This window comes from Diceros bicornis, unplaced genomic scaffold (genome assembly GCF_020826845.1).
Source record: "Diceros bicornis minor isolate mBicDic1 unplaced genomic scaffold, mDicBic1.mat.cur scaffold_96_ctg1, whole genome shotgun sequence".
In the NCBI taxonomy this organism is placed as follows: domain Eukaryota; kingdom Metazoa; phylum Chordata; class Mammalia; order Perissodactyla; family Rhinocerotidae; genus Diceros; species Diceros bicornis.
In genome coordinates, this window is record NW_026691855.1 from 615,290 (window position 1) to 641,537 (window position 26,248).

A 26,248-nucleotide genomic window follows, 5' to 3' on the forward strand; every position below is an offset into this window, starting at 1 on the left:
CTATACTGGAGTATATGAGGAAGCCATTTGTTTGAAACTAATTTGGCCTGACCTTGTTTTTTCAAAAGGGCCTGAGGTGGCCTGTAGAGCATGCATTGTAATCTGCTTTAAGAATTTACTATGTCCCGAAGACAAGAATGATTCTCCTAAAGAAAAAGATGCAAGCTCTCCCACATCAACATTCCCTTCAGGATAAGCATCTCTCCCTAAACTAAGAATTAATTACTGAGCTGCTGTGCTCACCTGTGACCACTCACCTTGTGACCACCAACCTGCTGTGTTCACTGACCTGCTGTGCCAGCAAAGCAGTCTCATGAAGGTTGTAAAAGGGACATTCCTGTCATATGTGATGTATGCTCTTTGTTCCAACACGGTGTATAAGCACTCTGTACACCCTGGGCAATAGTCCTCAGATATGACTCATAATAAATTCACCCTAATTTTGATTTATAGACTGATGACGGATTATTTGTCTCCACAAGGGGTGGAGAATGAAACTTTCAACTTCCTAGCCTCCTTTGCTGCTGTTGGCCAATGAAACGTAGGTTGGGCTTTCTGAGGAGGGCTTCCCTTTTGGATAGAAAGGCCTTTGGCTTTTGCTCCTTCCATTTACTTGGGGCAGTGCCTGGAATGAGGATATGATGCCTTGGGACATAGCAGCCATTTTGTGACTTGGTGTCAGGTCAGAGGCACACATTAAGAACAGGAGGGAAGAAAAGGTACCCCGTTCCTTGAAGACAGGCTTAAGACAATAGCCCTAAACCAACCCCTCTGGACTTTTCACCTGAGAAAAATGAAGGGTGAAATGAAGGGAACCATAGCACCAAGAACTCAGCGTGGAAACCAGCAGCACAGTGTCTGTTACATCTGTGCTTAATAATGTGAATGATCATTAGAAATTCAATTACAGTGGGTGGCAAAAATTGCCCTGAAAGTGTTTTAAAGCCCTGACTTAGTCTCTGCTTGTGTCCACCTAAGGTCTGTGGTAAAGCTGTCACTCACTGGCCCACTGTAGCTCCTAATCTGGGGCCAGTGACGGTAATCACACCCAGCTGTGCTCCTTGCTTTACAAACAACACCTTTTCTTTGACTTTTGAAGATTTTGGAATAGACTTTTTATGAATATGGCAGTTCCTTAATCAAGACTCACTCACGTACCTCTTTCTTGATGCAGCTGTCTTCAGCCTCCTTTTGTTCACAGATCTTTGACAATTATGCTTACTCTACGACAGCGGAAGTCACGTGGTATTGCAAAGATCGGCTCACCCCTCTGTACAGTCACCGGACTAGATTCGTTCAGAGCTAGGGACTGTATCATTTTTGCCCTTACATTCTGATCAGCTCATATTAAATGCACGAGTTATCTGTTTTTTCAGATCCTTTTAGTGTAGTCTGACCATATTACTGCTTTTTAACATTCTTGCAAGTTTCCATTGCTGATTTTCATCATTGTTCCTTCAAAATCATTCATCATATGATACTGAAACTCAGATCATGAGTTAAGCAACATTCTGAGGGAGACGTCAGCAAGATGGAGAAATACACAGTCCCAGCTCTCTTTTCCCCACAGACACAGACTTACCGGCAATATATGGACCAAAACACTTTGTGAGGACTTCAGAAGTCACTAAACAATTTGCAGTACCCTAGTCGAGGGCAAAGCTGAGAACACCCACCCTGAAGTGGGTCAGAAGAACCCTTTCATTTTACCCACGGCCACCTTTCCTTGAAGCGAGCACAGCGCAGACCTGCTCATGGTTTCTCACTCATGGGCAGTAGGGGAAAGAGGCGAGAGGAGAATTCATGCAAATTTCTGTCTTTTGGAGGGCTGCCCGAAGACTGGTTTGTGTCTCACCTGACCTGAGTGCTGATGGAACTAGCATGGTCTGGCACCAGAGGGCCTGCAGTGCCCCAGACAGAGGCTGGTGTGGCTCACCACCATCAGGAGAAGGTGCCCAACTCACAGTTTCATGCTCAGGAGGCAGGGAGGAATGTAGGCCATGTGTCTTGTGTGCCAGCTTTTTCGAGGGCTGCCATCGGGACTGGTTTCTATCTCACTTGATTTGGGGTGCTGCTGGGGAGCTGACATAATTTGGATGCCTGGGGGCCAATGAGAACAAAGGAGAGTGGGATGGCTTCCTTTTGCAGCACCAAAGAACCTGCAGTACTGCAGACAGACACCAGAGGGAGCAAGAGATTATGAGCGCCTGAAAGAGAAACTGGCCAACCTCTCCAATTGGCAAATTATGCACACAAGCCTAGAGAAGTCACATCCCGCCAAAAAGATTTCAGAGGACCTCACAATCTAGCACTGGGCTGATTGACGAAGGTCTTCCCCTGTATGAAGCAGCCCACAAAGACTGGAAGAGGTGGCTGCTTCTTCAAACGCATAAAACTCAGCAAAACGTCAAAAAGTACACAAAGAAACAGAGAAACATGGCCCAATCAAAGAAACAAATTAAATCTCCACACATCAACTCTAAAGAAACAGTGAACTATGAATTACCTGACAAAGAATTCAAAATAATAGTTACAAAGAAACTCAAAGATCTACAAGAGAATGCTGATAGATAACTAAAGGAAATAAGGAAGAGGATTATGAACGGAATGAGAATATTAAGCAGATGGGAACTATAAAAAGGAACCCAACAAATTCTGGAGCTGAAGAATACAATAACTAAATTGAAAAATTCACGAGAGGGGTTCAGTAGCAGACTTTATCAAATAGAAGAAAGAATCAACAAAGTTGAAGACAGATCATTTGAAATTATGCAGACAGAGAGGCAAAAACCAAAAAGAATAAAGAGCAGTGAAGAGAGCCTAAGGTATTTACGAGACATTAGCAAATGGACCATATATGCATCATGGTACTTCCAGAAGGAAAGAGAAAGGGACAAAACGTTTCTATGAAGAAATAATGGCTGAAAACTTCCCAAATCTGTGGAAGGAAATGGACATCCAAATTCAAGAGTTAAGCAACATTCTACTAAACCTGATATATGAAGACTGATTATATTTTTAATGGCATTAAAGTAGTTATCACCCAGATGAACTTACCTACTACTTCACATTACTCTTCTTCAGTGGAGGAGCAGACATAGTAAAGAATCAGACCTTCAGCTGTGTCAGTGTTTTTTTTGGGTGCAAAGAACAAACAAGACTGCCGAGGGACATGCCTGCGGGAGAGGATTATAGGAAGGGAAAATTTCCCCTTCACCCTAGTGAACCCTATGACAGGATGTTAAGGTAAGGGAAATTTTCCAATCCATAGACTTGAAAGTCTTGCTAGATGCAATTCATAATCTCTTCCTTTGAATGAGTCTTCTTGCCAAAGAGCCAGGAATGCCTTGAAATCACTAACTCTTTTCTGAACCTTATGCAACTTGCTGTTTTATGTGGTTTTTCAAAGTCACGTGAAACAAAAGTAATATCGGATACTTTGTAAAACCATAGTTCTTAACCTCTTGTAGGGTAATAGACCCCTCGGAGAGTATGTTAAAAGAAAGAATGGACCCTACTATCCTAGAAAAATGAATCCACACACAAAAGTGAACATAAAATTTCAGAGGTTTTACAGACCGTGTGAAGCTATGTGCATAAGATGCCTTATGTGTTTGTGGTGACCCCAGTGTTAGGAATATTACTTTGAAAGATATTGGTGCTGGCTGCTCATGTCTAAAATGAAAGGGTGGAATAAATGTTCGATGAGGTTCCTCCAGCTGTGAGTGAAGTGAAATAGAGCATAAAGTCAAGTAACAAGCCAACCAAGTGAGAGTGCTGGTACATGGTGTGGGGTGGGTGGGCAACAGAAAAGGGAGACAGATGTCTTGCAGTTGTTACAGCAAAGGAAGATTAAGACTAGAAACTGGAGAGGTCCCAGCACCTGTGATCCTTTAACAACTTAAATCCAGAAGGCGTGTATATTTTCACAGCAAAATTCAGTCAACAAATGAGAGAGGAGAGCCAAATACAGCCTGAGTACCCCACTGAGAAATATTAACTAACCTTATGTGTAGTTGTTACTGGAGCTACTAATTAAACATTTACTGAATGTGTAAAGTATTAAAAAAAGAGTGTATAATTTTGTTAATTAAATGATGCTATATATTAATTGATGTATTATCTAAGTCACGTGTGGATAACTTTACATTAATGAAATATACACACAGAGACTGGAAATTTCCTTCAATGACTTTATTATTTACAATAATATATAAAGAAATAAAACAATCCAGCTTCTAAAGTATTACCACATTCAGGAAGAAGGTATTGCTGTCACTTTTCTAAATTACTGGAATGCCTTAATTTCCTATTCCTTCATCTTCTAACTCTAGTAGCAAAGTGACAACTGAATTGAAATTAAGTTAGAGGCTGACATCGCTACCAATGACAGACAAATAAAGTAACAGATACAGTCATTTCCAAACAAGGGACACCAGTCCCCAGGAAAGTGATGGGAGAGGGGTCTACTGAGTCTGGCATGTAGGCACAGCTCTTCCTGACGACGTGTGACAGGGGACCCGATGAGGATCCACTTGCTCAACTCCAGGTTTTTGTTCTTCTGAGAAAAAAATAAAAAACAAAAGTCATCTCCTAAAAAATACACAAAAAGCAAGGACGACTGGCGGTGGACAGGATGTTAAAACCGTAGAGACGTGAAGAGTGAAAAATGTCAATGTGGTCATTAACTTCCTCAGGTTTGGTCATTAAAAATGTATATTTCACTTCAGCAGAGTTGGAGAAGTTTATTCCCCATTTTCTGACAAAATGAATTGTTAAGAAAACCCTGTTGCACATAAAACCGAGAAGTAATAAAGTCTTATTCAGAATGCATCAACTGAAGATTCAAAGTGAATCAAACATTAATTAATTGAGTTTGATTTTCTTTTGACCTATTTTTAGGAAAAAAAAACCGTTATGCTAAACAAATAGTGTGTATTTTAGAGAATATTTATCATCTTCAGAAAAATTCCCTTGAGCCTTTAAAAAGCACTACAGCTACATCTATTTCTTTATAAACAATATTTATTTTCAAATAATTATATTCATAAAAGTGAATCTAGCGTAACCGCTCTTATCAAGTATTTTAAGTTGTTGAGATAATTCAGAATACCTTTTATAATTAAAATTAAGAACTGACATTAAAATATTTTAGATTGATATATTAGAGACTATGTCCTTGAATTCTGAGTTGGTCAGTTTTTGATTTATATAATCCTCTAGACTACTCCTTTACTTATTTCACTTAAAAACAGTTACAGAGAGATCCAAATATTGACAAAAGGAATTAAACATTTGAATTTGTGGGGTCTCTCCTGTGACAGCAGCAGTGAGAGCTGTCCCTCACTGTCAACGTCCACAGCATTGGAGTCTGTCCCCATGATGGCAGCAGGGAGAGCTGTCCCTCACTGTACCCTCCACGGCAGTGGGATCTGTCCCAGTGATGGCAGCAGGGAGAGCTGTCCCTCTCTGTCACCCACCACGGCAGTGGGGTGTCACCTGTGATGACAGCAGGGAGAGCTGTCCCTCACTGTCCACCTCCACAGCAGTGGTTTCTGTCCCCGTGATGACAGCAGGGAGAGCTGTCCCTCTCTGTCACTCTCCACAGCAGTGGGGACACCTGGAGGGCTTCTTCCATGACACAGTTTGTGTGGGGTCCACCGCCAGTCATTCAGTGTACTGTCACTACTCAACACATATTCGTTAACTAAATAAACCTTAGAATGATAAAGCATACATTATTAAGTATTTTATACTATGTCTGTAAAAGAACTGTTTTGTAAAATTTAGGTAAAATTGCAGAAAACTGTGAGGTGTTTATAAAGTGGAATAATCCACTGGGTCATGGACTATTTACACAGGAATGGTAAAATGTGTGGGGAAGATTCTCAATGTCCATTTCTTTTGAATTATTTTGAATTCAGGTACAATATATACCTGAAAGTCACTTAAAAATCAAAAGTAATGTTCCTGATGATTCTGTAAGAACGAAAGTTTCATTTTTATCCCTTGAAGTGTTCCAGGTAGGAGCTGCGACTGTCCTGCGATAGACACTAGGGCCGTTCACACTAAATACATACTAGACGACATCTTTAACACTATCTCTATTTTTTTTTTAAATGAGTGGACAATAACATACACAGATATCATCTTACGTTTGACGACAGCTAGCATGTTCAGCGTGCTTTCACACACGACTCTGAGTCTGACCCTTACAAGTCTATGGATAATCTAGACGGTCAGCTGTCATCCTCACGAGCGCACAGGCCGTCGTGTGAGGGTCCTCAGCCTGGAGACTCATTTCTGACTTTAGCTCAGTGCTGGTCCCACTACACAAAGCTGCCCCAATGGCTGGTCAGGATTCTCTTTCTTCAAATGCAACACAGGAGGTAGAAATATGGGAAAAGGTGTAGTTTGAGGAATGGATATGCAGAAATTGGATCATTGGATTTGAAAACAGTGCCTAAGATAAACTTCAGTTTGCCAGTGAGCATCAATGCTGTATTTTCAGTATTAAGAACAAGTAGGATAACATTAACTTATTTTTACTGCGTACTGATTATATTTTTATGGTGCACATGATTAAAATCTATTAAGACATGCTTGTATTTTTATTGGGAAGGGATCTTCTACCCTGATAGTTAAGTCATTCTTTTGTAGTACTGAAGGTATCTTCACCAATATGTAAAGATGTGACAATGCAAGGGTAAAATTCATATTTTTCCAGAAGCTATAATGGATAAATAGTTGAGAATACAGCAAACTAAGGAGATGTCACAGGATATATATGATCCCAATGAGTTCCCTTCAAAGATAATTCTTTCTAAATTAGTGATTAACTTAGGTTTATTCTTGACTGTCTCATATATAATAGTAGTCTTCAAATGTGTAAGTATGCTGAGAAGTGAGATGGAAAGCATCAGGAAGTATCAGCATTTTCTACTTACTTGAAGTTTCTTGGGCCTGTTGATTTCCTCTAAGATTACATCTCAGTCACCTCCTTGCATCTTTTGATCCTCGACAGCAGCTTCTGTAGGAGTAATTCTATTAAGAACAACAGAAATATGTAAAATGCCAGCAACTAATTTTAATGGAAGAATAAACAGAACCGCTGTCAAGAATTTCCTGATAAGATACATCACATTGACATAGTATACTTAAGCAGCAGCAGATAAGTCCCCAAGATACCCTCCTGATATCACACACTTGAAAGCTATAAATAACACCATCAAATTGGAAATGTTCTGTTTGGTTGCAGGGGATATTTTTTTTATCATTTAGATACCAATTCTTTTTAAATTTCTGAAACCCCAATAGCTATTAATTGGATATTGAGCAAAATTACATTTGGGGGCACCATAAAACAAATAATTGGGTCGTTACCATGAAGCACTAGAAACATCTTTAAGCTACAGAAATTACCAGAGCACAAAGGCAAAAAGCAGCTTCCTGTCTACATGGTCAGGCAAGCAAACCCATGCTGCAGCTCTGATCTGAGATGACACAGTCAGAGGCCAAATTCTGCTTGTTGGGCCCAGTAGAGAAAGACATTTTGTGAACTGTTTGAGCATGAATTGGCAATGCTAATTTATGAGACTTTCTGCCTTTCTTAGAGACTGAAACTATCTGCTGATTCTATCCTGTAAGTCAAAATGCTTTTTATAATGATGAATTTAATAGGTATAAGCTCCATGAAAGCCAACAGTCCTATCGACTCAGATGATGAGTCTGGTGAGGACGCATGAAGAATGCATGAAGATTCAGAGTGCTACTTTTTGGGCAAAATTAGATATCGTCACTTAATATTCATTCATTAAACACTTAGAGGAAGAACAAAAAGTGTTAGGAGTCAGAGGGTATCTTAAGAAATGCTCTAATACAAACCTATCCTTTTATTGATTATGAATGTGAGGACCGGAGACATTAATAATTGGCAACATTATATTTCTAATTCAGATTCCCTGACTCTCTGTTTAATTTCCTTTTCATTATGCTACACCACAAAGGACCTTAGGAACACTGTTATATGTGATACTATATGTAAATAAATCAATAAAAAGAGGATATGCTCTTGGACACTGAGTACTACAATTTAAAAGGAAATACAAAGGCCGAACGGGTGGTGTAGTGGTTAAGCTCACATGCTCTGTTACGGCGGCCCAGGCTTCCCAGGTTCAGAAAGTGGGCGCAGACCTACGCAACACTCATCAAGCCGTGCTCTGGTAGTGTACCATATAAAGTAGAGGAGGATGGGCACAGATGTTAGCCAAGGGCCGATCTTCCTCAGCAAAATGAGGAGGATTGGCAACAGATGTTAGCTCAGGGCTAATCTTCCTCATCAAAACAAAACAAAATTAAAAAAATAAAAGGAAATACAACCTTTACACAAAAACATAACAGGAATTAAAAAATAAAATTAAGAGAACCAACAAAAAGCTTTGTCAAACAACTAGAGACATGCACACGTTCTGAATACTCACCTTCAAATATAAGGCCATATATTTTTTATTTTTTTGGAGAGGAGGACCAGCCCTGAGCTAACATCCAATGCCAATCCTCCTCTTTTTTGCTGAGGAACACTGGCCCTGGGCTAACATCCGTGCCCATCTTCCTCTACTTTATATGGGATGCTGCCACAGCATCGTTTTAACAAGCAGTGTGTGGGTGCGCGCCCGGGATCCGAACCGGGGTACCCATGGCTGTCATAGTGGAGCTTGCACACTTAACTGCTTGTGCCACCGGGCTGGCCCCCATAAGGCCATTTTTAAGCTGGTTATATATTACTGAGCAAGAAGCATCCAAAGACATAGTATGTTAGTCATTGATCAGAATTGTGCTTGTTTTTAAAATCTTTGTATGCGTAAAGAGAATTTAATAAATTTGAAATCTGTAGATGTTTGTATTTATTTTACAAAAAGCAATAATAATATCTTAATATATTTTAAAAAGTTAACTAATGCAAAGAAATTTAGACAGTTTAGAAGGGAAATTTAAGCTATTGAAGTCATAGTCAATTGAGACAAAGACATACTCCTTCTCCAACTTCTTGGCATTTCTCTTCTTCTCTAGGTCTACTTTCACCAGCTTGCTGCAGATATTCTACTTCTTTAGAGAGCTTAGCTGTTAAAGCAACATTTTCCTAAATTTTTTAAAGAAAGGACAAATAAAGTAATTTTAGAGAAGTTTCAAAGTCTTGTTGACTACCTTGATCTGGTAAGAACATTTTACAACAGCAAACTACAAATATACAAAAACAGGAAAGGCACAATTCTTAACCCTAAAATGAATAGCAAATAGATATTTGATGTGAAGTATATTTGAAGCTATTGGATGGTAATGTGTAATTAGAAAACCTATAACTCATTTCTTAAAACTAATATTTTCCCAATTGATAAACAATATACCTAAACAAAATGAAACATAAAGGTTGAAAAGAACAAAATGGGTAGACAAAGGGAAATGAGGAAAATGAGAAGAGATGAACAACAATATAAATATCAAAGTAGAACTGAATTCAAGGCACAAATTATTATATAACATTATTGGAGATATTCCATACTCAAGGACAGTTCTATCTAGTTGTATAAATGTATCTACTTCCTACTCAGAGAAAAAAAATTATTCATATATCATACAAACATATATATAAATCTTTTTAATAAATATATTTCATTTCTTAGAGCAATTGTAGGTTTACAGAAAATTTGAGCAGAGTACACAGAGTCCCCATATACCCTTGTTCTCCTCCTAGATTCTCCTTTTACTATTATTTTATAATTTATTTATTGTGGTCACTTTGGCTTATAACATTATAAAAATTTAGGGTGTACATCATATTTCAATTTCTGTGTACACTACATCCTGTTCACCACCCAAAGACTTATTACAATCCATCACCACACACATGTAACTAATCACCTCTTTCACACTCCTTCCTCCACTCTTCCCCTCTGGTAACCACCAATCCAATCTCTCCCTATGTGTTTCTTTGTTGTGGTTTTTATCTTCTATTTATGAGTGGGATCATACGGTATTTGACTCTCTCCCTCTTAATTATTTCGCTTAGCATAGTACCATTAAGGTCCATCCATGGTGTCACAAATGGGCAGATTTCATCCATTTTTATGGCTGAGTAGTATTCCTTTGTGTATATATACCACATCTTCTCTATCCATTCTTCCCTTGACGGACACTTAGGTTCCTTCCAAGTCTTGGCTACTGTGAATAATGCTGCAATGAACATAGAGCTGCATATATCTTTTCAAATTAGTGTTTTCACATTCTCTGGATAAATACACAGCAGTGGAATAGCTGGATCATATGGCAGTTCTATTCTTAATTCTTTGAGAATCTCCATACTGTTTTCTACTGTGGCTGCACCAGTTTGCACTCCCACCAGCAGTGTATGAGAGGTCCCTCCTCTCCAACATTTATCGTTTCCTGTCCTGTTAATTATAGCCATTCTGACGGCGTGAGGTGATATCTCTTTGTAGTTTTGATTTGAATTTCGCTGATAATTAGTGATGTTGAACATCTTTTCATGTGCCTGTTGACCATCTGTATATCTTCTTTAGAGAAATGTCTGTTCAGATGTTACCCCCGTTTTTTGAGTTGTTAGTTTTTGTTGTTGTTGAGATGTATGAGTTCTTTATATATTTAGGATATTAATCCCTTATTAGATACACGGCTTGCAAATATCTTCTTCCAATTGTTAGGTCCTCTTTTTGTTTTGTTGATGGTTTCCTTTGCTACACAGAAGATTTTTAGTTTGATGTAGGCCCCTCTTTTTTTCTATTGTTTCCCTTGCTGGGTCAGACATGGTAATTGAAAATGTGCTGCTAAGACCAATGTCAAAGCATATACTGCCTAGGTTTTCTTCGAGAAGTTTCATGGTTTCAGGTCTTTAATCCATTTTTGAGTTAATTTCTGTGTGTGATGTAAAAAAATGGTTTACTTTCATTCTTTTGCATGTGACTGTCCAGTTTTACCAACAGCATTTATTGAAGAGACTTTCCCTTCTCCATTCTATGTTCTTGGCGCTCTTGTAGAAAATTAGCTGTCCATAGCTATCTGGGTTTACTTCTGGGCTCTCGATTCTGTTCTGTTGATCTCTGTGTCTGTTTTTGCTCACTACTCTCTACATCTCTCACTGAGATGCACCCAGCTCATATCAGGTGTTTCTCTTTTCGCCAAAGGAATGTGCATCTTTCTGGTGATTTTAGGTTGCTTTCCAAAACAGGTGAATTTGTGTGTGGGCCCTATAAGAGCAGACTTTTCTTTCCCCTTATGTCCAATAGCTTCTCCAGAGGTATTCCCCTTTGTTGTTAGTAGCCAGCAAAGCCAAGTATTATGACACTTATCTCAGTTGTGCTGAGTTCAAAAGCTGTTTCTTTCAGTAACACTCCCCCACTCAGATACTCCACTCTTTCAGGGAACGCTTTGTACCTTAGAATTGCTCCCAGCTGTGAAGTGTCACAGCTGGGAGGTGGTTTTTTCCTCTCCCATAAGGAATTTCTGCCTCTCCTACCTCAGTCAGCATCATCCCTTTTTCTGGGGGTTGTTTTATTTATTTATTTATTTATTTTTTGAGGAAGATTGGCCCTGTACTAACATCTTTTGCCAATCTTCCTTTTTTTTGTTGTTTTTTCTTCCCAAAGCACCAGTACATAGTTGTTTATCATAGTTGTACAGTTGCAGCTCTTCTATATGGGACACTGCCTCAGCATGGCTTGATGAACGGTGAGTAGGTCCGCACCCAGGATCTGAACCAGCGAACCCCAGCCGCTGAAGTGGAACATGTGCACTTAACCGCTCTGCCACCAGGCCGGCCCCTGGAGATACTTTATATCCCATTTTCAGTTCTCTCTTAGGGGTAATTGTTCCAAGAGTAGTTGTAAATTCAGTGTGTCCATGGGAGGAGGTGAGTTCAGAGTCTGCCTATGCCACCATCTTGACATTATCTTTCTCTCTGATCATTAACATCTTGTGTTAGTGTGGTATATTTGTTACAAATGATGAGCCATTATAGATACATTATTATTAACTAAAGTTCACAGTTCACGTTAGAGTTTATTCTTTGTATTATACACTCTATCGGTTTTGACAAACGTATAATGACATGTGTTCATCATTTCTGCATCATACAGATTAGTTTCACTGCCCTAAAAATCTCCTGTGCTCCACCTATCAACCCCTCCCTGCCTCCATCTGAACCCTTGGCAATCATCAATCTTCTTACTCTTTGCCTAGTTTTGCCTTTTCCAGAATGTCATACACTCTGGAGTGGGCTTTTTAAAATTAGCAATATGCATTTTAAGTTCCTCCATGTCTTTTTGTGGCTTGATAGTGCATTTCTTATTATTGATGAATAAATCATTCATTTCTTTTATCGTTGTTACCACAGCCATACAATGGATTACTATTAGATATTGAATAAAAAATAAACCCATCTAAATAGGAACCCCTGGAGCTCCTTATTCCTCTAGGCTTTCCCACCAGTCCCCATAAAAACATTTGCACACACACACAATGGCTAGCAAAGACTAAAAAGGTGCAAGCTTCCAAAAATGAGATGCTCAACTTAAGGAGGTCAATGAGCGGGTCAGATGAGCCCATTCATGGAGGAGCCCTCCATTTACTCAGTCACAGCACCACTAAAAGACTCTGGCTTTCTGGACCAGATGCTGACATCAGGGACTCCCTGAGTACATCACTGGCTGGAGCGGTGTCAATTTTGTAAGAAACTGTCCAACTGTCTTCCAAAGTGGCTGTACCATTTGCATTCCCACCAGCAATGCGTGAAAGTTCCTGGCTCCACTCCTCGCCAGCATTCAGTGTTGTCAGTGTTTTGGATTTTGGCAATTATGATATTTTGAGATACTGTGGGTGTGTAGTGGTGTCTCATTGTTTTTTGATTGGCACTTTTCTAGTGACATATGAGGTGGAGCATCTTTTCATATGCTTATTTGCCATCTGTATATCTTCTTCTGTGAGGTGTATGTTCAGATCTGTTGTCTACTTTTTACTCAGGTTGTTTGCTTTCTTATTATTGAATTTTAAGTGTTCTTTGTATATTTTAGATAACAGTCCTTTATTAGATATACATTTTGCAAAAATTTTCTTCCAGTCCATGGCTTGTCTTTCACAGAGCAAATGTTTTTAATTTAAATGAAGTCCAATTTATCAATGTTTTTCTTTCATAGACCATGCTTTTGGTGTTGTATATAAGTCAATGCCTAAAGATCACGTAGATTTTCTCCTATCTTATCTTCTAGCTGTTTTCTAGTTTTGTGCTTTATATTTAGGTTTATGATCAATTAAGTAACTTTTTGTGAAAGGTGTCCAGTTGTTGAGCACCATTAATTGATAAGACTATCCTTTTCCATGGAATTGCCTTTGCTCTTTTGTCAAAGATCAATTGACTATATTTTTGTGTATCTATTTCTGGGCTCTCTATTATCTGCCATTGATCAATTTGTATACATTTTGTTTTAAAAGTTCAAGGAACTCTAAAAACATTTATTAATTTTGATGCCAAACAAAAATTTCAATATATTCTAAAAATGCAGAAATCACAGTAATTTTTTGCCACAATATAATGAAATGAATTAGTATATATAACAGTTTGAAAATAATTCTTGGGTAAAAGAAATCAAAATCGGAAATGCTGACTTAGAAATGAAAGACAATGAGAATTCCATATTTCAAACATATGGCATGGGACCAAAGGTGCACTCAGGAAATACTGACAGCCTGAAACAGTTTACTAATAACCTGAAAACATACGTTCTTAGCTGACATCATCTATTTATCATATTTTAGATGGATTGTGTTTCCTTGGTCTACTAGCAAAAGAATTCCTTTGAGAGTCTGATTTGAATTACATTAACTTTAGAAATTAATTTGGGAAAAACTGATGGTTGTACAGTATTTAGGCTACAATCTAGGAAATGACATCTTTCTTATTTTAAACTACATGCTCTCCTATATTTCCTTTTAGTGTTTTGTTGTTTTTTTCATATATGTTGCGAAATTTTTTGTTAAGGTTAGTCACTCGAGCATTTTATTTTAGATTTTATTCCCGTTATAAATAAGATCTTTTTCTCCTATAGTGCAGGATGTCCCTAAAGTTCTAGCACAGGTTAAATTGTTAACAAATTCACTGCTACTTTATCTAAATAATTTGTAAAGCTACAACAGAGGAAACATATTAAGATTTAAACAAAACTGTTAATGATTCATTTGTTCATATTACTTTCTTCTATATTCACGTAATAAACCCTATATTATATTGGACAGCTATATCCAGGCAAATTAAAATAATGGTGAATAGGGTAAAAGTTAATATATTTACATTTTATTATGCCAAGTCTTGAGTTAAATACACTTTGTTGCATTTTATAGAATATTTATAAAATATACAGAAACAAATTCTGAAATAGTCAAGCTGTATAAAGATTTTATGGATACCCTGTGATTTGCTTTCTTTCCCCATGGGCGCTGTACAATGGCAAACCCTATTATAGTATCTCAGTGTATGCAGGAAAGATAGTTACCTCTCTGTAGATACCTGTCTCAATCTATACTGAGCATGGAGAAATTTGTGGCTCACTCCCTCTTTCTTGAAACACTACCTCCACTTATATCAAGGACCTGGACCCACTCTCTCTTGCCCACCCCCCTTTCTCTTTCACTCACTGGCTGCTCCATTTCAGTGTCTTTTGTTTACCACACATCTCTTCTCCATGATGCAGTCTTCATCCAGTCTCATGATTTTTATATGCTGATGATTCCCCAAATTTATACCTCAAGTCTAGATCTCGTTCAGACTCATACATCCAGTTGCCTAAGTCACATCTCAACCTGGGTGTCCCCAGTAGGCATTTCAAATTCAACATGTCCAAAACTGAACTCTGATTCTGCTTCCCTGGTTTCAGACTTGCCCTTCTGGCAGTCTTTCCCATTTCCATAAATGGCAAGTCTATCCTTGCGGCTGCTCAGGCCAAAAACGTTGGAATCATCTCTGACTCCAGGAAATATGAGAGGTACGTTTTGCTTTCTGTTTGATAAATGAAATCTAAATATTCCCCAAAAAACAAAAGAAAAAGAGGGGCCTGCCTGGTCTCTTAGTGGTTAAGTTCATGGACTCTACTTTGGTGGCCCGAGGTTTGCAGGTTTGGATCCTGGGCATGGACCTACACACTGCTTATCAAACCATGCTGTGGTGGCATCCCACATACAAAATAGAGGAAGATGGGCACAGATGTTAGCCCAGAGCCAATCTTCCTCAGCAAAAAGAGAAGGATGGGTAACAGATGTTAGCTCAGGGTTACTCTTCCTCACCAAAAAAATAAAAAAAGAAATATGAGAGGAAGAGATGTGTGCTACTTCTGGGCCAAAGACTTTAAGAGTAGAGATTTGGAGACAATTTTCAGCTTCTCCATCTTGTCTCTTTTCTGTGAGCCTGATCATGGACAGCACACAACTTGGCTTTAACCATGCAGATGAAAATAGCACCGAGGGAGTGGTGGAGAAACAAGATGGGAGAATGTGACGCTCTGAATGATTAGGTGGAATGGAGACACTCGCCAACCTGGAACTCACACTTTTATGTGTGAAATAAGCTATTTTGTTTGAGCCTTTGCATTTTTGCTTGCCTTTGTTGTAGTAGCTGGCACATCACTAACAAACACACTCTCCTGGATACTATTTTCAAAGGGCAGCCCTTAAAAAATTAAGTCAGACCTTATCCTTTTGCTAAAACCCTCTGATGACTTCCCATCTCACCCAGAATAAAACCCAAAGTACTTACAACAGTTTCTAAGACCCTTTATGATTTGGCTCTCTGCTACTTCTATTTCCCCCTCTATCACTTGCCCACTCTGCTCAGGAAATGCTGGATTTCTGGCTGTCTCCTTGAACATGTCTCAACTACTTGCATGTCAGGGCCTTTGTATTTGCTACTTCCTTTGTCTAGGAGGCCCTTCTCTCCCAGACAGCTCACCCTGTCACCTCATCATCCTAATAGTGTGGCTCTCCTCATCTCCCCTTGCAAAATCACATTCCTACTCTCACACACCCCCTCTCACCCAGCACCTCTATAACCCTATGTGGCTTAATGATTTTACATTGCACTTTTTCCACCATTTGACCCGCATATATACTTGTTTATTTTCTGACTTCCTGAATCAGAATATAAGCCTCTTGAAGGAGGCTTTATTTTTCTCCATTACTGTTCACATGTCATCTAGAACAATGACTAACACATAGCAAGTACTCAACAAATGTGTGCTTAATAAATAAAAATGTGATAATTTAACTATCTGAAATATTAATTACTCTTAAAGATGCTAAAGCTTTACAATTGATTTTCTTGGTTTTTGGTTCTAACTGCAACTGTCTAAAAACAAAATTAAGATTATTTTCTCTTGCCTCTCTGTTTCATGTCTCATTGAATGGACCACAATTTTCAGAACAATGTTAAATAAAGAAAAGAGCAGACATTCTTGACTTGTTCCGAATTTTGGAATGAAAAGACCACTGAAGCAGGAACAGTGAACTGAAATGTCTATTAAGTTTTGATCCAAGTAACAGAGGAGTGGGAAGTGGCTGGGGCTAAAATGAGAGGGAGGAAGGATGTGATGAAGAAGGGTGTGACTGGTGTAATGGCACACAAGCTGAAAAACATTTAAACTACGTTCTCTCTAGAGAAAAAAGGTCAGATTCAGCCCATAGGCTACCAGGGGATTAAGTAGGGAAAAAAAAGAATTGTAAAATGTACTTATCTAACAGAGTGTGAAATATTTAGATAAGAAGCATTTTCTTTGAAAAATAAAAATATATATTTTTAAATGTAAAGAATATTTAGGTTTTTTAAAAATAACTTTTTTAGGAAGATAAAAGTAATCATTATGTTGCATGAAAAGATACTCCTGCATTTAATTTTCAAGTTGTCACTTGCTTTTTTGAAGCTTGCTTATAGAACTTCAGACGTAAAAGATCAGAGTCCCATACTATCTGCCAAGCTCAACAATAAAAGAAAGAATCTCTTTCATCTATAAAATGAATTTGTTCTTACTTCAAGGTTTTGGACAATTGCTTTTGCTTTTATCAGGTACTTATTTGTATCATCAACTTTCAAAAGCATTTTATCTATGGCATCATTAGTCATCTCTTGTTCTCTCTGCATCTCTATAATCTTCTCTTTTTTGTCCTTGGCACTTTTTCTTGCTTCATGGAGTGCAGTTTCTAGCTCTTGAATTTTCTATTAAAAAAACACACATATATAAGGTCTGCCTTTGAGACAGAATCACAGTATACAAGTTTAAGACAAAGGTGATCATATACGGGTATTAAGTTTTCAGATTGCATTAACAAAGCATAGAAGAGAAGCCGAATGACACTCAATTTACATAGTTATTCTTTTTTTCATTTAGAAGCTGATGATTTTTGGACTAAAAAATGGCTCGGTTTTACATAAGCATTAGTGTTTATTTTATTTACTAGTTACCATGGTGCTAAGCATATTATATAGGCACTTACATTTTAAATTAACATTAGTCACACAAAGTACACTTGTTAATTGACTCTTTAGAGTAATACATGTAACGTATCTTTCTCTTTCTTTTTATTACCTAGTTTTTACATTGAAAAATACAAGTATGTGGAAAAATTCAAAGGGACATAAGGAAGAGTAAGTTTCCCCACCTCAGAACCCACACTAACTCTCAAGCGATGACTACTCAACTCTTTCAAGAGTATCCTTCTGCAAATTTAAGTATCTAAGAACATGTGAAAATACAGTTTATAAAAACAGTAAGTCATACACACAATAGTGTGTAAGAAGAAAGTACACACACAATAGAGCATAAGGAGAAAGTGCCAAAACAGGACTGTATTTGAACATCAAGAAGAGAGAAATCATGACTACAGAAGAAGTACTCAACTTTAACGTAGACAAAGAAGACGTCTAAATTGTTAATGATTTTGTTTACCTTGGTTCAGTCATCAATTTAAATGGAGACTGTAGTCCAGACACCAAGAGAAGACTGAGACTCAGAAGGGCAGCAATGAAAGAATTAGGAGAGATCGAGTGTAAGGAAGGGAAATTAGACACTAAGGTCAAGATTATCCACACTCTCATACTACCAATTACTATGTATTGGTGTGAAAGCTGGAGTGTGAAGAAGGCTCACAGGAAAAAAACTGGATTCATTTGAAATATGGTGTTGGAGGAGAGCTCTACGGATACCCTGGACTGCCGGAAAGATGAACAAGTGGGTCCTAGAGCAAATTAAGCCTGAACTATCGCTGGAGGAAAAAGATGAAACTGAGGCTGCCCTCCTTTGGGCACATCATGAGAAGGCAGGAATCTTTGGAAAAGACAATAACACTGGGAAAAGCAGAAGGCAGCAGGAAAAGAGGAAGACCAAATATGAGGTGGATTGACTCCATAAAGAAGCCATAGGCATGAGTCTATAGGAGCTGAGCAGGGCTGTTGAAGAGGATATTGCGGACATTACTCATTTATAGGGTCGCCAGGAGTCAGAGCTGACTTGATGGTCCATAACAACAAATATATAGTTCTGTTTTTTGTGTTGTTGTTTATTTATTTATTTATTTATTTTGCTGAGGAAGATTAGCCCTGAGATAACATCTGTGCCAATCTTCGTCCATTTTATATGAGTGATGTAGGTCTACACCCTGGATCCAAACCACAAACCTGGGCCACCAGAGCGGAGTCACCTGAATTTAACCATGTGGCCATCGGGCCCCTGCTTTTAATTTTTTTTTTTTAACTTGAAAATGCATTTTCCAGATCTTGTTCAATATCAACCCATAGATGTCTCATAATTTTGTTTTCATGGATACATACATCCTGTTTCATGGAGGTATTATAAACTAATTAACCTGTCACCTACCAATGAACATTTAAGTTATTTCCAGTTTTTTATACGTACACAAATACCTTATTTTAAACACCTGAATTTGTTCATATGTATAAGAGTATTCACATACACACACATGCAGGTTTTCCTGGAAAATGTCTGTTTCTTTTGGTCCACCCAGAACTTATTTGTGTTTAATGAATGAAGTAGGAGTCCAGACTTACGTTTTCAAGAAGGCTAGCTGGTTGTTCTGATGCAAACACTAAGTAAACCATCGTTTCCCTACTGAGTTGACTGCTACCACTGTCATACACTAAGTTCTCATACTCATTTGAGTGTACTCCTGAACACTCTACTCTGTTCCACTCCTCTATTTCTACATCACCACCAAACTACTCTATGCTACACTAATTTGGCATAATTATCAAACTAATAGCATATGATTTACTCTCTGATGGGGTATTCTTATTTCTTCAAGGCTTTCATGAAGTTTCTTACTCAAGTGTAAGTTATCCATTTCCACACTACGCATAGAGAAATTTTGGCCTCAAATTACTTCTTGAATCGTTCCATTTCATTCACTTTTTAAATGAGATTTATTGACATATTGCATTTTAAGAAGTTGAAGTTCTTTTTTCTGAAGTTCTTGGATCTTGAGATAAGTATAAAAAAAGTTAGAATGCAAACAGAATTCCTTCAAGGAAGGAAAACAGTGTCTATTTGTTACATACGCGCACATACCTATGTCTACATATCAACTTCTATCTGCTTTCTCATTTGACAAATAATTTCATACAAAATTTCTCCCGAAAGAACAAAACACATACCTTTTTCTGTAATTCATCTTTTGATTTATTTAAATCATGTTGAGTACTTGAAATTTGACTTGGGTTTTCTGAAACTCTTTCTCTCAACTTATCAATAGTTTCTTGGTGTTCTTTCAAATGCATACGAGCAATTTTTAGTTCTTGTTGTGTTTCTAGATCCTTTATTATTAGCAGAAATTGAGAAACATGATAATATAAAGACACATTACCTTTTCTTAATGATGAACTAGGTAAACAGTCTTAAGAAATACATGTTCATAGTTAAAAACCACCACCACACCACCCCAAATCAGAACAGTACAGAAGGATATCAAGTAAAACTTCCTGTCTCTCCCCTCGCCCATCCCAGTCCTGCTTCCTGTTGAACTGGGCCTCTTGCTCTTCTCCTTTCAGACCACTTGCACAGCTTTCTGGATCAATGTCACATAAAAAGTGCCCCATTCTTATGCTTAGCATTCCATTATACAGACAAACCCCACTTAGCCAGTGCCTTATGGCAGACACTTGGATTGCTTCTAGAGTCTGTTCACCATAAACAGTATTGCAGAGAATGCTGCTGTATTTCTGCCCAAATGTGTGAATATATTGGTAGGATAAGTTGCTAAAGTGTAAGTGCCTTAACAAATGTATATGCTGAAACATTTTTAATAAGATATTGTCAAACTGTCTCCCTAAAAGGTTATAACTTACATTTTCACCAACAGTACCATTGATTTAAAAGAGAAGGAGGCTTCTTGTATTTAAAACATGTTCACTGGATAGGAAGAAAGAGCATAACTCACTCTAACTATGGTTTCTTGTAGGTTTGCCTTGAGTTGGTCTCTCTCCAGTTTGAGATTCTCTTCTACTACTCTTAGACTATCTCTTTCTTTCATTACAGTTTTCATTTCTTCAAGGTTTTCATGAAGTTTCTGAGCCAGCTCTGAGTTCTCCATTTCCATTTTATCCAGAGTTAAACTTTGGGTCTTGAATTGTTTCTTCAATTTCTCTATTTCAGACATTTTTTTCTGCGTCTCACTGACATCTTCTTTTAACTTAAAAAGTTGATGTTCATTTGTCTTAAGTTCTTGGATCTTAAGATAATCATAAAATAACATGTTAGGATACAGATGGTTTTTAAGGGAAGTATCAAGAATAGTTTCTAAATTGATTAAAACAATAGGCTTCCATGTGACTCAATATTCTGCATAATTCCAACAGAATTTACTTTCTTTTGAGGTATAATATACATAAGCACACTAATCTCAAGTGTATAGCTCAATTATTCCTGACATACGTATACGTCTATGTAATTACAGCCCAGATTAAAATACAGAATATTTCTAGCACCCCATGAGGTTCCTGGGTGCCCCCTTACTCCAGCCAACCACTATTCTGACCTTGATCATCCTAGATGAGTTTGCCTGTTTTTGAACTTACAAATCACAATGTATGTATCCGTTCTCCTGTTGATAGGCATTTGAGTTGTTTTCAGTTTTTCACTATTATGATTAGAGCTGATATGAACATCCTTGTACATATCTTTATGTGGAAGTATGCATTCTTTTCTCTTAGGTACATACTCGTATATGCTGGGCCACAGGCTGGTATACGTTCAGTGTGAGTAAATACGGCCAAGCTGTTTTCCAATGTGGCTAAACTGTTTTACATCCCCAAAGGATTTTAGGCACAAATAAGTCAGATATCCAATCAAATAAGCCTCCCTTCCCCCAATACCTTTTCTTGTAATTTAGCATTTGAATTTTCTAAATCCATCTGCATATTTGATATTTCATCTGTCTTCTCAGAAACAATTCCTCTGAGTTGATCAATAATTTCCTGGTGCTCTTTAAGATGCATGTGAGCAATTCTTAGTTCCTCTTGTTTTTCCAGATTCTTAATCATTAGAGAATTTTAAAAACAGTGATATATCTTAATTTTAATTAGTATTTTCTTAATGAAAATGATATATTTTCTTAGTATAAATAATAAAACTATTACTTCTTAATCTACATCTTTGTTGTTAGAAAATTACAAACTTATCCCCCCGTCCCTACCTCCCCACAACCAACTCCTAATTCCCAAAGGCAAACATATTACATACGTACTATTCTATAGCTTGCTTTTCCCCCTAAGGGTTATTTTGGGCTTCCATATTAGGACGTGCAAATCTATTCCATGGTTTTATTATGTGCTGCATAGTATTCTGACATAGTGCTTGTGTTTACCCAGTTTCCTTCTGATGGACATTTAGATTGTTTCCCATTTTTTAGTACAAATTGCTACAATGAACAACCTTGTGGTGTGTATTTCTGTATGTGTGTATAAACATAAATATATATTTATCTTAACAATTGATTAAGTGTACATATAGGATAAAGTCTATAAAGGAAATAATGGTTGCAGAATTTAAAATTTTCAAGAATACCAAACTATGTGCCTAAAAGTTATATCAGTTCACGCACACTAATAGTACCCCTCATTTCAAAGAAGGCTCACTACTGTCAGAAAACCCCATGTCTCCTCACTAGGGTGGGGAATGAGTGTAACTTACTTTAGCTTTCAGCTCTCTCAGGCTTTCACTGAGCTGGTCTCGCTCCATTTTGAGGGTTTCCTCCACTCTTCTGAGGCCATCTCTTTCCTTAGTAACAAGTTTTATTTCTTCAAGGTTTTCAAGATATTTCTGAGTCAACCTGAACTTCTCTGCTTCTATACTTTCCAGGGTTGAATTCTGGACCTCTAATTGCTTCCTAAATTGCTCTGTTTGATGCGCATTTTCCCTGAGATCATTTTTTGCCTTAAGAAGTTGATGTTCTTTCTCCTGAAGTTCTTGGATCTTGAGATAATCATACAATAAATTATGATATAGACAGATATTGATAGAAAGCTAAATAATAGTTTCTAAATTAATTAAGGCAAGTAAAGACAAATCTTTGCTTGTCTTCAATTTTAGGCTAATTCATATACTGTTTCTTTACACAAACGACCTGATTCAAACTGTCAGTTACTCAGATAACAACCGAATGTGATCTTATTTGGAAATAGGGTTTTTGCAGATGTAATTAGTTAAGGAATGAGAGGCTCTTCTAACTGGACTAGGGTGGGCCCTAAATCCAATGAGAGTGTCCTTATAAGAGATAGGAAAGGACACGCAGAGACACAGAGAAGATCATGTGAAGATGGAAACAGAGATGGGAGTGATGCAGCTACAAGCCAAGGAATACCGAGGATAGCTGGGAGCCAAGAATAGCAAGAGGCCAAGAAGGACCCTTCTCTAGAGCCTTCGGAGGCAGCATGGTCTTCCGACATCTTGGTTTTTGACTTCCAGGATCCAGAAATGTGGCAGAATAAATTTCTGCTGTTTTTAAGCCACCGAATTTATGGTAATTTGACACAGAAGTCCTAAGAAACTAGCATAGAGTCACTAGGTAAATCAAGGAGGCAAAGTGAATATGAGAAAAATTTAAAAAGAAACTGACTAAATATACAGATGTAGCTGTCAAACTGTAATTCCTCATCTCTTAAAATCTTTTTGGATAATTTATTTTTACTTCCAACAAGGTCTTTAGGGGGTGGCCCACACAAACATTGAAGCATTAACTTTTACATAAGGCTATTGATTTTACTTCTTTAGGAGGAGAATGAAATAGACAGGAGGTTTCAGTAAATTCAGTTAGGTTATAGTCAAAGGGATGAGAATTACGAGAACACATGTTAAGAAAGCATCATTCAACAGAAGCACAATGGAAACAGCAATGTATTATTTATAATGCAAGTGGTACTGTTCTTAGAAGAAATAGAAAGATCTCAGTGCGTGCCTTTTAGAATTACTGGAGCAGTACAATTGTTACAAGAGTCTTAGCTCTTATGCAAATATACTATGACAGCACCTTACTTCCATTAAGGAAATGATTCAGGAAATTGTAAACATCTAAGGGATGGCAATAGTGACAAATCTTACATTTTAGAGAATGCCTAATACAGGTCTATAAGGGCAGGGGCTTTGTTTTATTGACTAATGTATCTCAAACACCCAGAGCAGAGCCTGGCCCATGGCATTGCTCAATAAATATCTGATGAGTGAATATATCATGAGTAGTTTAGATGAACCAAGGCCCCCCTCTCATCTCAAGACTCCAGGATAATGTAATCCTCACAAAGGACAACAGCAACATCTTCGTGTGAGCTGAAACTGTCCAAAACATTAGCAGTGAGATCTGACCATCTGGGAGGCATATTCTATTTCTGAAATTTAGGTCTACTGGGATAAAAATTTATTACCAAAAAAAGTTTAGTCAGGAAATATGGCCAGGAAGGTAACTTTAAAAACTCACCTTTTCCTTTAGCTTTTCTTCAGCTTCTGCCAGTTTCTCACAGGTCCTATAAAGCACTTCCTCTTTCTTTATGGTATGGTTCTTTTCTTGTACAACTATCTCTTGTTATTTTTTAAGCTCACCTCCAAGAATTCTTAATTCTTCCTGGTTTTCAGTGGCCTAAATTTTTTTAAAGTTGACATTAAAATAAATACTAGGTTACATTTAAGAAATCAGATAAAAATCAGCATTTACCTCAGCCTGAAAATGGAGGAATCATGGCAAAGTATATTGGAAAAGACCTATTGAAAAAGAACATAAGTCTTTATTTTAATCATGTAAATGCCAAGAATCTGCTTTCTTATGTTGTTTCTTTATTGCTCAATGTACATTCGCAGCATGAGAATTAGAACTGGATCTAACATTCTATCATGAGAGGTTTGCTTGTTTTCTACCCCTAAGCCAAAAGAGACCATCTCTACACTTTCATCAACTGATGATGAGACTCTAATTATGGGCTTTTCATACACTGGGATGGCTTGTTTTGGGGCATTGATTTTGAGCAAGCTCGAAATAGCAACTGTCCTTTGCTAGCATGACTTGTGCTAATCTTACTTATTATCTTTAAAAAGTGACATTCTCCAGTATCAAGACCAAAAAACATTACAATCCAGAGATTGAGAAGAGAATATGACCTTTGCCTGTATTCTTATTTACATTCAGATATTTTGAGCAAACAGACAATCCCAAGAAACATGAAAAATTACACAAAAGGTCAGGTTCTACCGTGATCCACAGCAAACTTTTCAAAATATTAATTTCTATCTATTACACATTATATTGCCCCTAAATATAAAAATAAAGCCTAAAGTAGGTTTGAAGATACTGGCAAATATTAACAACAAGCAAACATGAAATTAGAGAAAACTACAACAGCATAAATACAAGAGAAACATTTAGGAACAAATTAACAAAATACGTACAAGACCCGTACACTGAAATCTACACAACACATCACTGAGAGAACAGAGAGTTTATAGAAAGATACACAATAAGCACATGAATGATGCCCAATATCTTTAGTCATTGGGGAAAGGCAATTTAAAACAATGAGGTTACACCCAATAGGAATGGTTAGAATTAAAAACACCAATAATATGAAGCTTTAATGAGGATGTGGAGCCATTAGAATTCTCTTAATTTGCTGATGAGAATTAAAATGGTACAACTACTTTGGAATTGAGTCTAGTAAACTCTCATCAAGTTAAATATACATGTCACTATGACACAGCTATTCCATTCAGATACTTACCCTAGAGAAATAAAAAACATACGTTCATAAAAAGATTAGTATAAGAATGTTTACAGCAGCTTTATTCAAGAGTCAAATAGCGTCAATGACTCAAATTTCCAACAATAGGAGAAAAACTAAGCAAACTGTGGCCTATTCATACCATGGAATAGTACCCAGCAATAAAAAGGCATGTAGAAAGAAGTGAGACACAGAAGAGCACATGCTGTGTGGTTCTATTTGTGTGAAGTTCTAGAAGAGACATGGTGATCTGAGGTGGAGAAACATCAGGATAGTGACTCTACGGGGAAGAGGGTGAGGTGAGGATTGACAAGTGGATGTGTGAGGGAACTTCTTGTGGGTGGAAGTGTTCTGTATCTTGACTGGGGTGGACAGTACACAAGGGGACACATTTGTCAAAAGTCATCAGACTGGACACTTGCAGCAGATACATTTATTGCGTGTAAACGATACCTCAATAAAGTTGTAAAAACCGGAGACACAAAGATAAAAACACACTACCAAGTACCCGGTGCTGAACTCACCCTGTCAGTACTCTCCTTCAGGTCAGTTTTCAGTTGCTCCTTTTCTGCGGTAACACACTCTAACATTTGTCGCACCTTTTTTTTCTCCTGTATCAAAGAAAATATCATTCTCTGTTGTTCAATCAGCTCATTATCAACATCTGCAATCAACACTTGGGTTTTTTTGGCTTCCAAATTCTGCTTTCTATCTATGTCAACCATCTCAAATATAAATACATTAGAGAATAATTTCTTAGTTTTAATAATAACAAAATAGCCAACACATATTACTTATTATGTACCAGGCACTATTTTCATATATTGATACATTTAATCTTCACTATAACCTTATGAGGTAGGTACTATTATTATCTCCATTTGACAGGTGAGGAGACTGAATCCGAGAGAGGACAGGTCATTTGCCCAC

At 37.5% G+C, this 26,248-nt stretch overlaps 1 protein-coding gene and 1 long non-coding RNA gene across 2 annotated transcripts; both read right to left on the reverse strand.

Annotated features, from left to right (window-relative positions):
- Nucleotides 1-4,493: 4,493 nt before the first annotated feature.
- On the reverse strand, nt 4,494-9,067 carry LOC131403936 (uncharacterized). Its single transcript, XR_009219653.1, has 3 exons — nt 9,032-9,067; nt 6,948-7,030; nt 4,494-4,561 (listed from the first exon to the last, which is right to left on the reverse strand). It is a non-coding gene; the product is annotated as an uncharacterized LOC131403936 (long non-coding RNA).
- A 13,153-nt stretch (nt 9,068-22,220) lies between these two features.
- LOC131403926 (centromere-associated protein E-like) lies at nt 22,221-26,043 on the reverse strand. The gene is made up of 3 exons (XM_058538135.1): nt 25,843-26,043; nt 24,028-24,126; nt 22,221-22,529 (listed from the first exon to the last, which is right to left on the reverse strand). The coding sequence occupies exons 1-3, from the start codon at nt 26,041-26,043 to the stop codon at nt 22,221-22,223; spliced, it is 609 nt and encodes a 202-aa protein (XP_058394118.1).
- Nucleotides 26,044-26,248: the final 205 nt, after the last annotated feature.

Excerpts from the sequence above, each read along its gene's own strand:
- LOC131403926 (XM_058538135.1), bottom strand. The coding sequence starts at position 26,043 with ATGGTTGACATAGATAGAAAGCAGAATTTGGAAGCCAAAAAAACCCAA. Across the intron at positions 24,127-25,842 it reads TGAAGGAGAGTACTGACAGG|ATAGTTGTACAAGAAAAGAA; the intron begins GTGAGTTCAGCA and ends AAATAACAAGAG. Across the intron at positions 22,530-24,027 it reads AAGAAAAGCTAAAGGAAAAG|ATCCAAGAACTTCAGGAGAA; the intron begins GTGAGTTTTTAA and ends GATTATCTCAAG.